The sequence below is a fragment of the Poecilia formosa genome, unplaced genomic scaffold (genome assembly GCF_000485575.1).
Source record: "Poecilia formosa unplaced genomic scaffold, Poecilia_formosa-5.1.2 Scaffold404, whole genome shotgun sequence".
NCBI classification, from domain to species: domain Eukaryota; kingdom Metazoa; phylum Chordata; class Actinopteri; order Cyprinodontiformes; family Poeciliidae; genus Poecilia; species Poecilia formosa.
In genome coordinates, this window is record NW_006800343.1 from 255,546 (window position 1) to 270,545 (window position 15,000).

Sequence of the window (15,000 nt, forward strand, 5' to 3'; positions counted from 1 at the left end):
CTTGGTCTTGTCTTGGTCTCGGGTTGGGTGGTCTTGAACACAACACTGGCAAAGGGAAAGAGCGAGAAAGCACTTTCTCGCTTTGTATCCGCTGAGCTACACACAGACTCGTTGCCATAGCAACTGACAACAATGCAACTTCATGTTTTAGGCTTCAACACTGTTACACTGAGAGGTGTGGTGTGGAAGGAAAACTCAGCGAAGGTGGCTGAAGCATACATAAAGGTGATTTATTAGGCCTCCTTCAGCACAGCATAATCCACTCACAAGACAAAATGGCATCTTTTCCAGCAGTCTCCTTATATACTGTTGTCCCCACCTTCTCTATTAACTGCCCAGCCAATCAAACTCCAGCAAACATGGCCCTTTCTATAAAAGAGCTGGGTTTGAGGCGGGCCTCCTCTTTGGTAGGTTCCAAGATGGCGGCCACAAGGACACACCCAAAAAGGTAAACATTTCACAAACAAAAGGATCACATACACACATTCTAGAACTTAAATGTTACAGAAAATATTATTGCTTCTTAACAAACACCAAAAAAAACTAGATTAGCTACCGCTTCTGCTTTACAGAATTACTTAGACATACAAACTGTAGCCCACAAAACACACATTTCATTAAAAAACTAAAAAACATCTTATTGCTGTCTTATCTTTATGTATGAATGAAATCCATGCGCCGCTAATTCTGCACAAAAATCTCCGTTCATCCAAAGCCAAGTCCTTCCTCAAGTCTTTTCTACTCCGTTTGAGAATCATCAAACTGTCTCGAAGCAAAACCTTCAGCCCGGTGTTGGTCTTCCTTTAGCTATAGAGCTTTGGAGCTGACGTCACAGCGTATGACGTTTACGGCGCTCGGCGCCATGTTTGCAGCCCACAGACCAAAACAAACTAGTCAGAACAAAAGAGTTTTCATTGTATTACCGACCGCAGCAAAGTTGTTTTGCAAATTGGTTACTGGATATTCTCCCTCCGCGGAGTAAGGGACGTTCAGCTCAAGGTTGATCCGATTTATGATCGCTAATTTCGGCCAGCTGTTCTCTACCGATGCCTGCTGAAGCGCTCGGAGGTTCACATCGGGACCGTCAATTTCCGACACTCCTGTAAATAAATGCTTTGTCTTGTGACCAACTGATACAAAAAAGTGGTCATTCATGTTATTAAACGAGGAACACTACCCTCTATAAAATGTTTAATTCATATTTAATATTTTAAGTAATATTAAATGTTTTCTTCAATAGCTTCCAGGTCATGTGACCTATTAACTCAAAATCGGTTAAATTATTCAACTACACTATATAGATGAGGCATATTTTTATTCCATTTTGACCCCTTTTTTATTTTTTAACCAAATTTATATTTAAAAAATATTTTTTTAAAGTTCATAAAATATATTACCTCACATGATAAGAACATTTGTAACCTGTAATGTTCAATTACATAAAATTCTAGAACAGGATCTATTTCATTACATGTTCACTTACCTGAAATATGTTAAATACAACAAATATTAAAGTGTGATCTGTTTAATAAAATGTACTTGTCACCTTTATTGTTTAATTACACATTAAATGTTTAAAGATGGGCTTTTTCATCTGGTTTGTGTCATGATGTGGCGGTGGACGAACTTTATGTGGATGTTATTTTTAATTAACTAAACCAAGGGGGCCCAAAGTGGGTCCTCGAGGGCCGGCATCCTGCATGTTTTAGGTGTTTCCCTTCTGCCACACCTGGATTGTATCTCTGGGTGATTAACAGGTTTCTACAGGACTTGATGGTCCTGCAATCATTTTTCTCAGCTGTTCTGGAATAGAGGCTCATCTAAAACATGCAGAGCAGGGGGCTGAGGACCAGGTGGAGAAACACTGATCTAAGCAAAGAAAAAAACCTAACTAGTATTACTAAAGGAAGATATATACATACATGAATATATATCTTCCTTTAATAATATCAAATTTTTACTTTAAATGTGATTCGTTTCTTCACCTGTTTAAGTGAAGTGCTTGAATCAAACGTTTCTTGAATGTTTCCCACATGAAATTATTAAATGAGACAAAACAGCCACTTCCCACTGTACACATATTTCATCACAAATGGTTTAGACACTTTATGGAGCTCTAGGTGCTGAGCTCCTCTCCTGGCGTTTCCTCCTCTCCAGCCTCTGGAACTGTTTTCATCATTTACCTCTTCTGGGGTAAATAATGAAAACAGTCTCTGTAACCCGTTGATGGTTTTGCTGTATCGCCTCTTTAATTGACGCGCATGTTGTTGTGGCGTTTACCTCAGTGACCCATATTCAGCACTGAACCCAGTCTGGATTGAGCTCATCCATTTCACATGTCGGTTTGCCTTCAAGAGGACATATCAGATCACACATCAGTATTAAAGCTGTAAATCTGATAACACTAGTAAAATAGTTTACTTCACAATAATGGAATAACCTCGATGTCCACTGACGAAACTCGAACTATGCTACATAAACAATATTAGCCTGAGCTAAACAAGGTTGACCCACTTAAATGAACTCAACAGAAACTGATCATGAGTACACCCGGACAAAATCATAGCAAAATAAATTATGACACAACACCAACAAAGCGAATTTAGACACTCACCAGAATAGAAATGTCTGCAGCAAACTTGTAGGTATCTGGGGATGTTGGAGAGGTAATATCAGGACGTCTCATTTTCTCATTCATTTTCTTCTCGTTAGCTCCGATAGCTTAGCCTCCTCGCGTTGTTTCCAAGCAGGAAAATAGTGAAACGAAAGTCCATTTTCCATCTTTTTACCTTTTCGGTCGTGTGATCGGACATTACACTTGATAACGCAGCAAGTTCGTGACATAGCTAAAATATCTGTGAGACAGTCGTTTTTGTAGGTGACAACAAAGATGGCGCTGATACCCCTCCAACTAGAGCAGTGACGTCACGCTCCGAAGCTCTATTGTCTCCTGCTTCAATTGAAAATCCACTTTAGAAAACTGTTTAACTGTAGAAATGTAGTCTTTAATGTTGGAAGAGAGGAGAAAACAAATCGCTGTACTTTACTTATTTACTGTATGGCTAGCTCCATGGCTAGCTCACTATGTCTTAATCTGCAGTTGTGGAGTCACAATATCTGGGATCATGAGCGCCCCCTGTGATGAGGCAAGAGAACTGCCTGCCTCACCTGGAGTCTGTTCTCTGTTTCTGATCGCTCCTCCGCACACAAAACATGATACAAACACAGTTAGTGACAAAAAAAACACTGTACATTATATATATAAGCTAAATTATGGAAAATCAGTCCATATATGAAATGTTTTTTAGCCATTTTATTGCCGGCGTACAGACAGGAGGAGCTGCTCTCATAGAATGGCAGCCAGTGCAGTTAGTGAGAGGTTGATCAGTCCAGGTGAGGCTCAGCTTCCTGCTGCCTCACCGGCTTCACTTCTGAGCATTTGAATGGGAAAATACAAAAATTTAGCAATTTTGAAGAGAAAAATAATCAAAATTGGTTAAGCTAAGTAAAAAATAGATACTTTATAGTACAATCCACAGGGTGAAAATAGCAATATAAATGATGTTATTGTATATTATTTTTCCATGATGAAAGGTGAGGCTCTACCTCACCTGCCTCCCATGACCGCACGTCACTGTTTGATTGTTTGTCTAATCAAACATTACTTTTCACGCCCTGCCTGTAATACCACTGCGTTCTGCCTTAGGGCCGCGACCCCCATGTTGAAGAACTGAATCCAGACTGTCGGGTTTTTTTAGGGTTTACTATCTGGGGCAAAGGTCACTGGTCTTCCTGTAAAGTTTCAGGTCATAAACTGTGACTGTAACTAATCTATGAGGACAAATCATTTTAATCCACCTTCAGCTCTCAGACTTGGTTCTGGTTCTGGTTAATTTAACTCTGACTCTTGAATCATTCCGGTTAAAGTTCAAACATCGCGATAACTGACTTGACAGACATGGTCATCATTACCTGTTTAGCTTAGCAAAGCGCCACGCAGAGCAGCTCTTCAGGGCGGCAGCGGCCATCTAAATCCGGGTTCCGGTCCAAAGTTCGAGAGGACAGGCAGAGAAACGGAGGAGAGAGCTAGCCCTACAGAAGCTAGCAGCGGCTAATGAAGAGATCCCGCCCACGCCACCGCGTTCTGCGCTGCTATTGGTTAAAGGAAGCGTAGCAAACTCCGGTTTGTCCAATGGTCAGAGGGCGTTCCCTCAGCACCAAACAAAACGCAGGATGCTGCTTAAAGCCCGCCCTCTTGGTTCCGACCGACCAATGGCTGTCGCGGTCTCATTAATTATGCGGTGGGTCCAGGTTGCTCCAGCAGAAAGACGACGCAGAGGTTCTGAGGTTCCGAAAAGTCCAACTGTGCATGTCCAGATGAGACCATGCCGCCGTCAAAATCCCGGAAGATCGCTGTGCTGGTCTACAGGTCGGTGGGCAAGTCCAGAACCACCCGAACCGGGCAGGACCAGGGCGTTAGAATCAGTCTCCAGGTTCAGGTAGGATAAATATCTGTCCTGTCTGAGGTCCAGATGAAGCCGCCCGGAACCAAAGATGGGCTCTTTTACAGTTTATGGTGTAGTACCAGAACCAGTCTGACCCAGAACTTTGTCTCTGCTGGCAGCCAATCAGGTGTGGTCCTGATGCTGCGGCTGAGAGCAGAGTGGTTCAGAACTGGTCCAAAACAGACAAAACCAGTCCAGAGCCGGTCCAGAACAGGCCCAAAGCCCATCCAGAACCTTCAGAACCTCCCGTGTGTCTCTGTCTGCAGGGAAATCTTCTCTCACCATCCAGTTTGTAGATTCCTACAGTCCCACCATAGAGAACAGTAAGTCCTTCTCTGGACCAGAACCGCCAGCGGATCTCTGAAGGTTTTCTGTCTCTTCCAGTTTTCACTAAGACCATGGCGCTGAACGGTCAGCAGTACAACCTTCAGCTGGTGGACACGGCTGGACAGGTGAGAGCTTCTCTGGGTGATTTCTCCTCTGACCTTTGACCTCCTGCTGAGCGGACGCTGGTGTGTCCGTCAGAGCTGCACCACCGACGTCAACGGCTACGCCCTCATCTACTCGGTGACGTCCTACAAAAGGTAGGACCTGCTGTTGATGTTAGATCCCGGTTCTGATGCAGCTGCACCTGGTTCTGGGTTTGGTACCAGATGTCCTCCTGGCAGGTACGGAGCCACCAGAATATCTGGTACCGGTTCCACCCTAACGGTTCTGTTGTGTCTGTGCAGCTTCGAGGTGGTTCAGGTGATCCACGAGAAGTGGGGAACGTCCAGTACGTAAACCCAAACGGTTCTGATCCACCGGGCCGGAGGAACCGGGTCTGACTGGACTCTCTGGTGTGTTTCTGCAGGAAACCCATCATCCTGGTGGGGAACAAGGACCTCCACATGGAGAGGTATCAGAACCAGAACCCAAAGCAGATGGTTCTGCTGGTTCAGAACCATCAGCTCAACATGGAGCCAACAGGTTTCATCTGCTGTGGACTTCCTCAGGGTTCTGGGCTGTGGTTCTGTTTGGACCCAGTTTAAGGATGTGGTCTGGAATAGAACCTGGAGGAAGTCCACCAGCAGGAGAACCATGACTCCAACGGTTTCTGTTTCTCAACTTCCTGTTCATCTAACAGAACCTATTCTGGTTCTGGTTCTGCAAGGTCATCAGCTACGAGGAGGGCAAAGCTCTGGCCGAGTCGTGGAGCGCCGCCTTCCTGGAGTCTTCAGCTAAACATAACCTGGTGAGGCTGAGGTTCTACTGTCTGAGCAGAACCAGTAGAACCACCAGAACCTCCTGATGGTGTGCTGCTCCTCAGACGGTGGTGGAGGTGTTCCGGAGGATGGTCCTGGAAGTGGAGCAGATGGAGGGCGGCCAGCCCCAGCAGTGGTCTCCGCCCCCTGATCCCAGGAGCTTCTGTTGACCCGTCAGGTCCACTGGACTCTGCTTCTTCCAGAACCACAGCAGATCTGGTTCCTCCTCTCAGATTGGAGCAGATTTATCCGACAGTCAGCTCTCCTGAACTCGGACGGTTGAGCGTCGCTTTGAGCTGCAGCTGCTGGACTCGGAGCTTAAATTCACAGATTTTTACATGAAGTCTGGTTTCATGGGAACAATCAGCAGAAAAGAACCAAAGAGCAGGACGAGGAAAACAGTCAGAATTTTAAATATTATCTGCAGATTTTGTGTTTTTAATTTTAGTTCATATCTATATAACGGAAGCTTCAGTCAGACTCGTCACCAGACCTACTGGTTTCTCAGAGCGCCACCTCCCGGCAGAAAGGAGGAACTACAGGACAGACGTTAAACAGACGTGTGGGCGGAGCCTCAGCTCACCTGGAAACCAGAACCCAGGTGATTCTGGTTCCAATTTTATCTTCATGGTTGAGTCACGTCTTCAGGTTCTCCTGAACCAGACTGAACCGGACCGCAGGGTGTCGGTGAAGCGATGAGTTCTGGTCCACCCGACTTTTGGACCAGACTGGACCTGCGGTTCTCCTCTGACCCGGATGAGATCAGCTTTGTTCTGATCGATGTTCTGATAATAAAGTTTGGTTCTGTTTGGATAAAACCAGAATCACCTCAGACTCTGAGCTCAACGCGAGATGCCAGAGAGCAGCAAGCTAGTTTTAAATATTAGACCAGAGGTTCCCAAACTGTGGGGCGCGCCCCTTAGGGGGGGCGCCGTGTCATTGCAGGGGGGCGCGGGAAGCCGTCTGGATGAAAAACAAAAAACAAAAACATGAACACTGTACGCGCTGGGTTTTTACCTTAGAATGGCCAACTCTCTGTTATTCCTCTGTCAATTTGATACAGTAGAGGCTTCCACACTTCCCATATCTGTGTCCTCTGTCACTTTTATCAGCAGTTAAAACTGTTTAATCCGTTGTTAACATGTTGTAACCTGTTTTTCCGAGCCGCCTTTAAACACAACATGAGCGCTACAACGCTCGCGCTGGGTTTCCACCTGTGAAGGAGACCTGCTGCTGCTGGGCGGAGCTACGTAGGTTTGTGTTAGAATCACGGCAGTAAACCAGCAAAACGCAAAGAACTTTTCACAGTTTTTCCCTCCAAACTAACCGACTGAGTTGAGTAAAGCTGTTGGATGCAGGTAATGTTAGCTAAAAGATGACTAGCTAATGTTAGCTAAAAGATGACTAGCTAATGTTAGCTAAAAGATGACTAGCAGGTAATGTTAGCTAAAAGATGACTAGCAGGTAATGTTAGCTAAAAGATGACTAGCTAATATCAATACAGAACCTTAAGCTTAGCAAGTACCTTGTAGGCTACCGATGTTGGTGTCTACTTTCAGCTACGTACTTTGCCCCCCAAAAAAGTCGATGCCCCCCCCCCGCCCCTGTCGCACGTCGTTTCAACCAGACAGCCATTTGTAATCCATGGGGGGGCGCAGAAAATGTTTGGAAACCACTGTATTAGACAATTCATTTAACTTCACATAATTATCGCTGTAGAGTCCATTTGTTTACTTAATAAAATATATTTGTCCTGTTTGATGTTTGTTGTGACGTAAACTCACAAAGGAACGAGGTCACTAGATGAATTTAGTGGTTTATTGAACGTTCAGCTGTGATGCTCCACAGGTAACCAGGTAAAACGACCTGAACAGGTGATCAGCTCTGAACCATCAGGACCTTTTTACTCTCTGTCGCTTAAACACACCCGTTGCCGTGGCAACTGCCTGAGCCCAGCAAGCCGAGCAGAGCTTCGGTCAAAATCGTGACATTCAGTCCGTCACGATACCAGGTTCCAGGCTTGATGTTTATTTAGTGATTATTAATAATCGGTCCCTGAACCCAGCGGAGGCCGATTTAAACTCCTGCTCTGATGGTCAGTCGGTCTGACTCGGGTTTTATTTAGCGGAACCGAGACGCTCAGAACTGAACAACACCTTGTTGAAACAATAATTACTGAGGTTATTAGTTTTGTTGGGTCATTAATTTGAACACTTTTAGTGGTCAGAGGACGGGATGCTCTCAGCCTCATGGAGGCTTCAGTTTGTCACCCACTGCATGAACAGTTCAGAATATGAACTGATGAAAAGCTACTTATGAACTGATGAAGTGTTTTAGACGGTTCTAGAAAAACTAATCAGTCATGGCTGATTAGTTCGGTACCAGACCCGCCTGGATAAAACTGATTCTGGGTTTTTATTGTCTAGCCTGGACGGGACGTTTCCCCAAGAGAACCGAGCGGTTCTGGTTCTGGTGTACAGCACCACAAGGGTCCAGTAATAAAGTTCTGACCTGGTTCTGGACCAGACTCAGGGTACAGAGGATGGACTTGCCAGCAGGGGGCAGCAGCGGCCCAGATGCTGTTCCGCCTTCAGCCAGAACCTACCGGTTCTGACCCAGCGGACTCTGACCCGAACACAGGTTCTGATCGGGTCCACAGGAGAAACCATCCATCCAGAACCAGACAACCACTTCCTGTAATGGACTGGAGACAGAGTGGACACTGTCCCCCAATCGATGGATGGATGGATGTTTTTGGTGAATAATAAACTGTTTTGGATTTTCTGACCTTTGACCTCCAGCTCAGTGACATCATCAATCATCTGATCCGTTGATTCTTCAGACAGAACGTCTGTCTTCCTGATGTGTCTCGGTCCTGTCCCCTCTGTCCCCTCTGTCCCCTGCGGCCCATTGACCAGTAAAGCTGCCCCTCCCAGCAGTTTCCATTGAGTCGGTGAGCAGCAGAATCAGCAGCTCCTGAACGGAACCGCTGACTCAGCAGAACCCTTTGGCGCCGCGCGGAGCCCCGACATATAAATTGGGCCGTCCAACTTTTTCTCTGTTACACTGTGTGTGGCTGAGGGACAGGTTGGACCAGAAACATGTCGCAGTACTCTGGAAAGGTGAGTAACTGGTACCGGTACCGGCTGATCCGGGTCTGGGTCGGTCAGAGGGATCAACACCTCAGGAAAATTCATGCAATACAAGTAACAGCTCACTGGATCAGAACCAGAACATTTCGGTCGGTTCCACAACCAGAACCGCTCACTGGGCCTCATGGTTTGCCGACTGTAGCTGTGAGTTTGCGGCTCCCTGCCAGCAGGCGGTGCTGTCCTCTGCAGCTCTGACTGATCCATGATGCTGAATCTATTCTTCATGTCTGAGGAAGAAGGGGCGGGGCCAGGCTGCACATCCAATTAAAAGCTTCGGTTAGAGGTGGGCGGAGCTTGTTGGGGCGTGGTTCTCCCTGTCTTGGTGTTTTCCTGCCGAGTTCTGGAAAGTTCTGACCCGACTGTGGTAATAATGTGTTCTGATGTGACGTAACAGTGAAGGGTGGGGTGACATCATGCGTGGGCGTGGCCATCGCTGCCGTTTGTCAGGCAGAAACAACAAATTAAAGAGTTTTAACAGAACCGAATTCTGGTCCTGATCCGGTTCAGATCCTTTCATCCGGAACCCGGTTCTGACCCGGTTTGCCTGGACAGAAGCACAGAGAGGTTCACTAACGGCTGACGTCTCCTCCTGCAGATCACCTTCTACGAGGGGCGGTGCTTCACCGGCAGGAAGCTGGAGGTCAGAGGTGACTGTGATAACTTCCAGGACCGCGGCTTCATGAACAGGTGATGAAGGTTCTACAGTCTACAGCTCATTTCCCTCCTGATTTTCACAATAAAAGCCTTCCTCCCTGTGCTCAGAGTGAACTCCATCCGGGTGGAGAGCGGAGCCTGGATCTGCTACGACCATCCGGACTTCAGGGGGCAGCAGTACATCCTGGAGCACGGAGAATACCCAGAGTTCCAGAGGTGGAACTCCCACAACGACCACATGGGATCCTGCAAGCCCATCCGCATGGTGAGCACCTGGAGGAGCTCCGACCTCAGAAACCCTCTGGGCAGAGGACTGTCCCTGAGGTCTGTAGACTAACCTGTCTGCTCTCGGTTTCCAGCATGGAGAGCACTACCGCATCGAGCTGTTCGAGGCCTGCAACTTCTCCGGTCAGTGCATGGACATCTGCGACGACTGTCCCTTCCTGCAGAGCCGCGGCTTCTCCAAGAGCTGCATCAACTCCGTCAGGGTCTACGGAGACGGAGCGTGAGTCCTGCACCACCCACACCATCAGAACACAACCGGTACCAGGCCAGTACCAACTCAGCTCGGTCCTTCAGGGTCCAGATCCGCTATGAGAGGCGACAGAGTTCTGGTCAGTCCCACAGATCCCAGTTATCAGCCAGGTCTCCTGGACAAGTACGTAGTGACAGTGGAGAGGAAAAACTCCAGTTTAACAGGAAGAAACCTCCAACAGAACCAGAACCTGGACCGGCTTGTTTCCACAGAACTTATTCGGTTTGCTTGTCTTTAAATGTCGGCGTTTTGTTGGGACCCAACGCCCGTTTCCCTTCATTTTGCTAGCCTAGCCGAGCATGCATCATCAACAAGATGCTAGGTTAGCAAAACAGAAGAAGAGCATAGTAGCATGAAGCTTCACCTTCGGTCTGATGGACCCATGGGGCGACGTGGCCCGACTGGAACCGGATCTACCAGATGTGCCTTCTCTGGAACCTCTTCCCTTCATCAGGTCCAGTTGGTTCAGAACCTCCTCAGTCCATCATACAGCAACGCCTTGGATCAAGCTCCTCCTCTTCACCTTTAGGCTCATGCAGTACCTCCGTATCCGTCTGAACATCGTCTCACCTTTCTGCACCACCACCCATCTCACCACCAGGGGGAGCAGCGCCTCCCGTCGCTCAGCTAACAGAAACACGAACGTTTCCGGTTCTTGGTCACACCGGGTTCCTCAGTGTAAACATCAGGTTCATCATCTTATTCTTTACTGTGACGTTTTCTGTTAATGCTGTGAAATGTGCTTGACTGTCATTCAGGGAGATTATGAATATTTATTTTAATTAAATAATGCAAAAACAGCAAATTATGCAACATTTGGGAGTTGTAGCAGTAGTACAGTTAGTTTGTCCTCCAGTAGCAGCAGACCTACAGATATTTAGGATAAAATAAACCAGGAAAGTTGAGTTTTAATCCTGGTCCAGAACCGGCTGGGTGAACTGGGAGGAGCTGATGATGATCTGCCTCCCAGTTTGCTGCTGGAACCATAAATAACGTATCCAGGTCAACAAAAACACCAAGGTTCTTAACTTCATCGCCGGAGGCCAAATCAATGTCAGTCGGATCAAACATTGTTTTTTTCAGAGGTTCTGGTCCAAAATCAGATTCTGTTTAGTCAGAATTTGAAAGTATAAAATTTAGATTCATCCAGGTTTTAATCTACCAAACTGGGATTATGGATATAACCGAGTATGATCAGCATCACGTTTCCCTGCTGTCTGATGTTACGGGCCGGAAGCAGATCAACAGGAAAGAAAAGCGGGCCGAACCAGAACCCTGCAGTACTCCTGTGTTTTATTCACATGATCAACTGGAACCTGAAGGGTCTGACCCAGAGAACCTCTCAGGTTCTGACCGGGTGTCCTCCCAGAATCATTGCACTGTTCTGTTTCTACCTGTCCTGTGCGGTTCCTGTGAAGGTCCGGTCCCGGTCCTGTGCGGTTCCGAGTGTCTAACCTCTGCTCCTCCCTCTGCCTTAGCTGGGTGATGTACGAGGAGCCCAACTTCCGGGGCCGGATGTACATCGTGGAGCGCGGGAACTACTGCAGCCCGACGGAGTGGCAGGCCCAGAACCCCAACATCCAGTCCATCCGCAGAGTCGTCAACTACTTCTGAGCCTTCCTCCTCCTCCTTCTCCTCTTCCTCAGCAGGCAGATCAATAAACTGAGAGGAATCCAGTTTTTTATCAAACCGAGTCTCTGGGCTGATTCATCATCAATGTTGCGGTTCTGGTTCCGGTTCTGCTTCCTGTACAAACTAACCTCACTGTTACTGTTGGAATAGAACAAGGTTCTTCTCTGGAGATCCATGAGGTTCTGGCAGAAGCAGAACCGGAACCAGAACCGTCAAAGTTTACAAAAACAGATTGAATGTGTTAATAATTTAAGTTACTGGATTCTGGTTCTGACCCAACGGTCCTACAGGAAGAACTTTACATAAAAATCATTTTAAAAACCTTCTTTTAAAAACTGAATATTAGAAAAATGTAAACTCCCCCAAACATTTCAAACAAAATGTTTAACTAAAAACTGAAGTACAGGCGGTTTCTACGGTTCCAAGCCCGACCCAACAAGTGGTGCCGGCAGTTCTTTGCTCAGTTCAACCCGTTTCTTCAGATCTAACATTTTTATCTTTAAAAATAAATCTTGATTTCAAGGTTTTTCCACTATATACCCAAAATTCAAACGATAAAATTCATATAAAATCCATTGTTGGTCATAATTAATAAAATAGTTTTATATGAGATTCCACTGTGAAAATGGTTTCCTGCCATTTCAACCTGTAATGTTATTAAAACTCATGTTTAACCCATATTGGAATAAACAGCATGTGGACATTTAACGTCTTCAATAAAATCTAAACCATTTTCACCAAAATGAGCCAAATGAGTTCACGGACAGAAAATTCAAAATTAATTCATGAATGAAGAAAATATTCTGATGATCTCCAAAAATAAATACATCTGGAAACTTGAATTACATATTAAAATGTACTAATTCATTTTAATCAGAGATGAAGATTGGATGAAGAACATTTGTCCTGAAATATCACAAAACTTAATATTAAGTTATTAAATGCAGCCACTCATTATTATATATTGTCTAAACTAAGTAATCAGCTTACAGTCAACAATAGAGGCGAGAAAAGATCTGAGATATTTATAGAAAATCAGATGTTAAAAAGCTTTTTGTTCCTAAAACATCCTGGATGAATCCATAAACTATGAGGCATTTTATTATTATAAGATGATTTATTTTTCCTTTTCAATTAATATGGTTTTATGTGAGATTGGTTATTTGCTGGGGATGTTGCATGGATGAGTGGGGGCGCAGTGCCTTCCAGAGGATTTCTTTCTTTCTTCTTCGAGGGTTTTTTTATCTCTTCGTTGGGGCTCCTTATGAGGGGCGGAGACGTTAGGCTGTTCGGTGAGACGGTTGAATAAAAGTCTGTAAAGCTTCGCTATTCCCTCTCAGTGTCTGCTCTTTCTCTACCCACGACCTCTTATTTATGGTGACACAGATTTAGATATCACTACGCAGTGTTACATTATTATTATTATTATTATTATTACTTTCATCATTATCATTCATTATTATCATTCTAGAGGTGTGCCAATCGATCGGTCCCCGATCATAATCGGGCCGATTTTCATGAAAAAGTGCATGATCGGTGATCGGCGATCATTGGCTCTTGTTGCCGATACCGATCATCTCATTTCCCAGCCTGCCTGTGCAGCTGGTCTCCTCTTTCCTTCACTCTGCGCAAACGCGCAGCAACAAATCCTAAGCGATGTGGAACTATAACCACTGAATGAATGGGGAAGTTTGGTGTTGCGGCTGAAAATTGAAGCAGGTCAAAATGCATCAACACAACGAATCTAATATGGAATAAAAACAATGAGATACTTGACGGAGTTTGGCTACATCCAGGCTCACTGCAGTAAAAAAGACATACGGAGGATCAGATAGCAGGTAAAGCAGCGCACAGCTACAAACACTCACCGGATTAGCATGACGGTCAGAAAGCTAAACAAATAACCTGGAAAATTAGCGAGGTAAGACGCTGCTTCTGCTCCACCTGGTGGTGACTCTCACACCGAACCTGCTTAAAGCTGCAGCATCTAACTTAAAAAATACATTTTACACACATATTAAAACTTTGCTGTCCTAACATGAGACAGATAATCTCTGAAAAAATAATCGATCTCCTCCCTGATCACCTGAGTGAAGTTGGCCCCCCCACCTTCGTCAAATCAGACAAAATTGGTGTCAAACGTTTGTGCAGCAAAAATTTTCGTTTGTGCCGCTATCATTTTAAAGATATAAAGAAATGTTTCCAGAGGTCATCCAAGGTCAACCAACCCCCCACCTTCTTCAAATCAGACAAAATGGGTGTCAGTCAACTCGGCTACATTTGTGTTGATTTGTGCAGCAACATTTTATGAAATCCAACTTTCTTTATATCTTTAAAATGATAGCGGCACAAACAAAAAATTTTGCAGCACAAACCAGCAAAAACATAGCACTAATGTCTGACACCGATTTTGTTTGATTTCATAAAAGTGGGGGGGCTGGTTGACCTTTTGACCTTTACACTTTAATTAATATCTTCAAAGCCAAAGCAGCACAAACGTAGCACAAACGTTTGACACCAATTTTGTCTGATTTGAAGAAGGTGGGTGGGGGGGGGCAACTTTACTCAGGTTCCCTGTTCTGCATAATTACTCCGCTCAGTCAGAAACAGCCAATCAGAGCTAGCAGTAATCAGCTAGCCGCCATGCTAACAGGAAGTTTTCATTCAGTAACTCTGGATTGTTATTTATTGTAATGGAACCTGTTTTTGCGTTTGAATGTTAAGTTTTATACTTGAACTTCTTGGCAATGTTGAGAGGTTTTATTTAGCCTCTTCAGAGCCTTCATATGTTATCAGTCTGTTAAAGATAGTATTATCAATAGCAGTACAATTCGCACAATGCCTGTTTTGTTTAGTTTTCTTCTTGGAAAAAGTTAAAAAGTTTTTGTCTAAATTAAGGTGAATTCATGGTTCCTTTTTCCACATAATGTAACCGGTAGTGCTTATGATAAAAAATAAATAATTATGTGATCAGTATCGGGAGGAAAAAACTTGATCGGCACATCTCTATTCATTACCATTGTTCTTATGGTTATGAATATCATCATCATTATTATTATTATTATCATTATTATTATTATTATCACCATTATTATCATTATCATCAATATTATTATCATCATCATTATTATTATCATCATCATTATTATTATTATTATTATCATCATTATTATTATTATCATCATCATTATTATTATTATCATCATCATTATTATTATTATCATCATCATTATTATCATCATCATCATTATTATCATCATCATTATTATTATCATCAT

General features: G+C 44.6%; 3 protein-coding genes across 7 annotated transcripts in view; 2 read left to right on the forward strand and 1 right to left on the reverse strand.

Moving 5' to 3' along the window:
- eci2 (enoyl-CoA delta isomerase 2) overlaps positions 1 to 4,125 on the reverse strand; it is a 31,408-nt gene extending 27,283 nt beyond the window's left edge. The window contains 1 exon segment of the mRNA XM_007576306.2: positions 3,973 to 4,125. Coding sequence (XP_007576368.1) covers positions 3,973 to 4,028 — 56 coding nt within the window. The 5' untranslated portion in view covers positions 4,029 to 4,125.
- Positions 4,126 to 4,211: 86 nt separating this feature from the next.
- On the forward strand, positions 4,212 to 6,582 carry rheb (Ras homolog, mTORC1 binding). 5 transcript variants are annotated; one of them, XR_001659299.1, is made up of 7 exons: positions 4,212 to 4,499; positions 4,625 to 4,711; positions 4,743 to 4,828; positions 4,890 to 4,957; positions 5,031 to 5,173; positions 5,237 to 5,280; positions 5,359 to 5,392. XR_001659299.1 is itself a non-coding variant. In XM_016663126.1 (7 exons), exons 2-7 carry the CDS (start codon positions 4,644 to 4,646, stop codon positions 5,727 to 5,729), a joined length of 696 nt encoding a protein of 231 aa, XP_016518612.1. In that variant the 5' UTR covers positions 4,352 to 4,437; positions 4,625 to 4,643; the 3' UTR covers positions 5,730 to 6,582. The 5 variants fall into 5 exon arrangements, 3 of the variants coding, with proteins under 3 accessions (XP_016518611.1, XP_016518613.1, XP_016518612.1); XM_016663126.1 differs by having other exon boundaries at positions 4,352 to 4,437; positions 5,031 to 5,089; positions 5,359 to 6,582; XR_001659300.1 differs by lacking the exon at positions 5,237 to 5,280.
- A 2,186-nt stretch (positions 6,583 to 8,768) lies between these two features.
- crygn2 (crystallin, gamma N2) lies at positions 8,769 to 11,779 on the forward strand. The gene is made up of 5 exons (XM_007576308.2): positions 8,769 to 8,871; positions 9,497 to 9,588; positions 9,664 to 9,820; positions 9,915 to 10,060; positions 11,569 to 11,779. Exons 1-5 carry the CDS (start codon positions 8,851 to 8,853, stop codon positions 11,702 to 11,704), a joined length of 552 nt encoding a protein of 183 aa, XP_007576370.1. The 5' UTR covers positions 8,769 to 8,850; the 3' UTR covers positions 11,705 to 11,779.
- Positions 11,780 to 15,000: the final 3,221 nt, after the last annotated feature.

What these genes read in the sequence shown, in the direction of transcription:
- rheb (XM_016663125.1), top strand. Translation starts at nt 4,234, where the DNA reads ATGCTGCTTAAAGCCCGCCCTCTTGGTTCCGACCGACCAATGGCTGTC. An exon ending in AAACCAGTCCAGAGCCGGTC is followed by an intron (nt 4,712 to 4,742) that starts CAGAACAGGCCC and finishes ATCCAGAACCTT; the next exon opens with CAGAACCTCCCGTGTGTCTC. An exon ending in CAGTCCCACCATAGAGAACA is followed by an intron (nt 4,829 to 4,889) that starts GTAAGTCCTTCT and finishes TGTCTCTTCCAG; the next exon opens with TTTTCACTAAGACCATGGCG.
- crygn2 (XM_007576308.2), top strand. Translation starts at nt 8,851, where the DNA reads ATGTCGCAGTACTCTGGAAAG. An exon ending in GACCGCGGCTTCATGAACAG is followed by an intron (nt 9,589 to 9,663) that starts GTGATGAAGGTT and finishes CCCTGTGCTCAG; the next exon opens with AGTGAACTCCATCCGGGTGG. An exon ending in AGGGTCTACGGAGACGGAGC is followed by an intron (nt 10,061 to 11,568) that starts GTGAGTCCTGCA and finishes CCTCTGCCTTAG; the next exon opens with CTGGGTGATGTACGAGGAGC.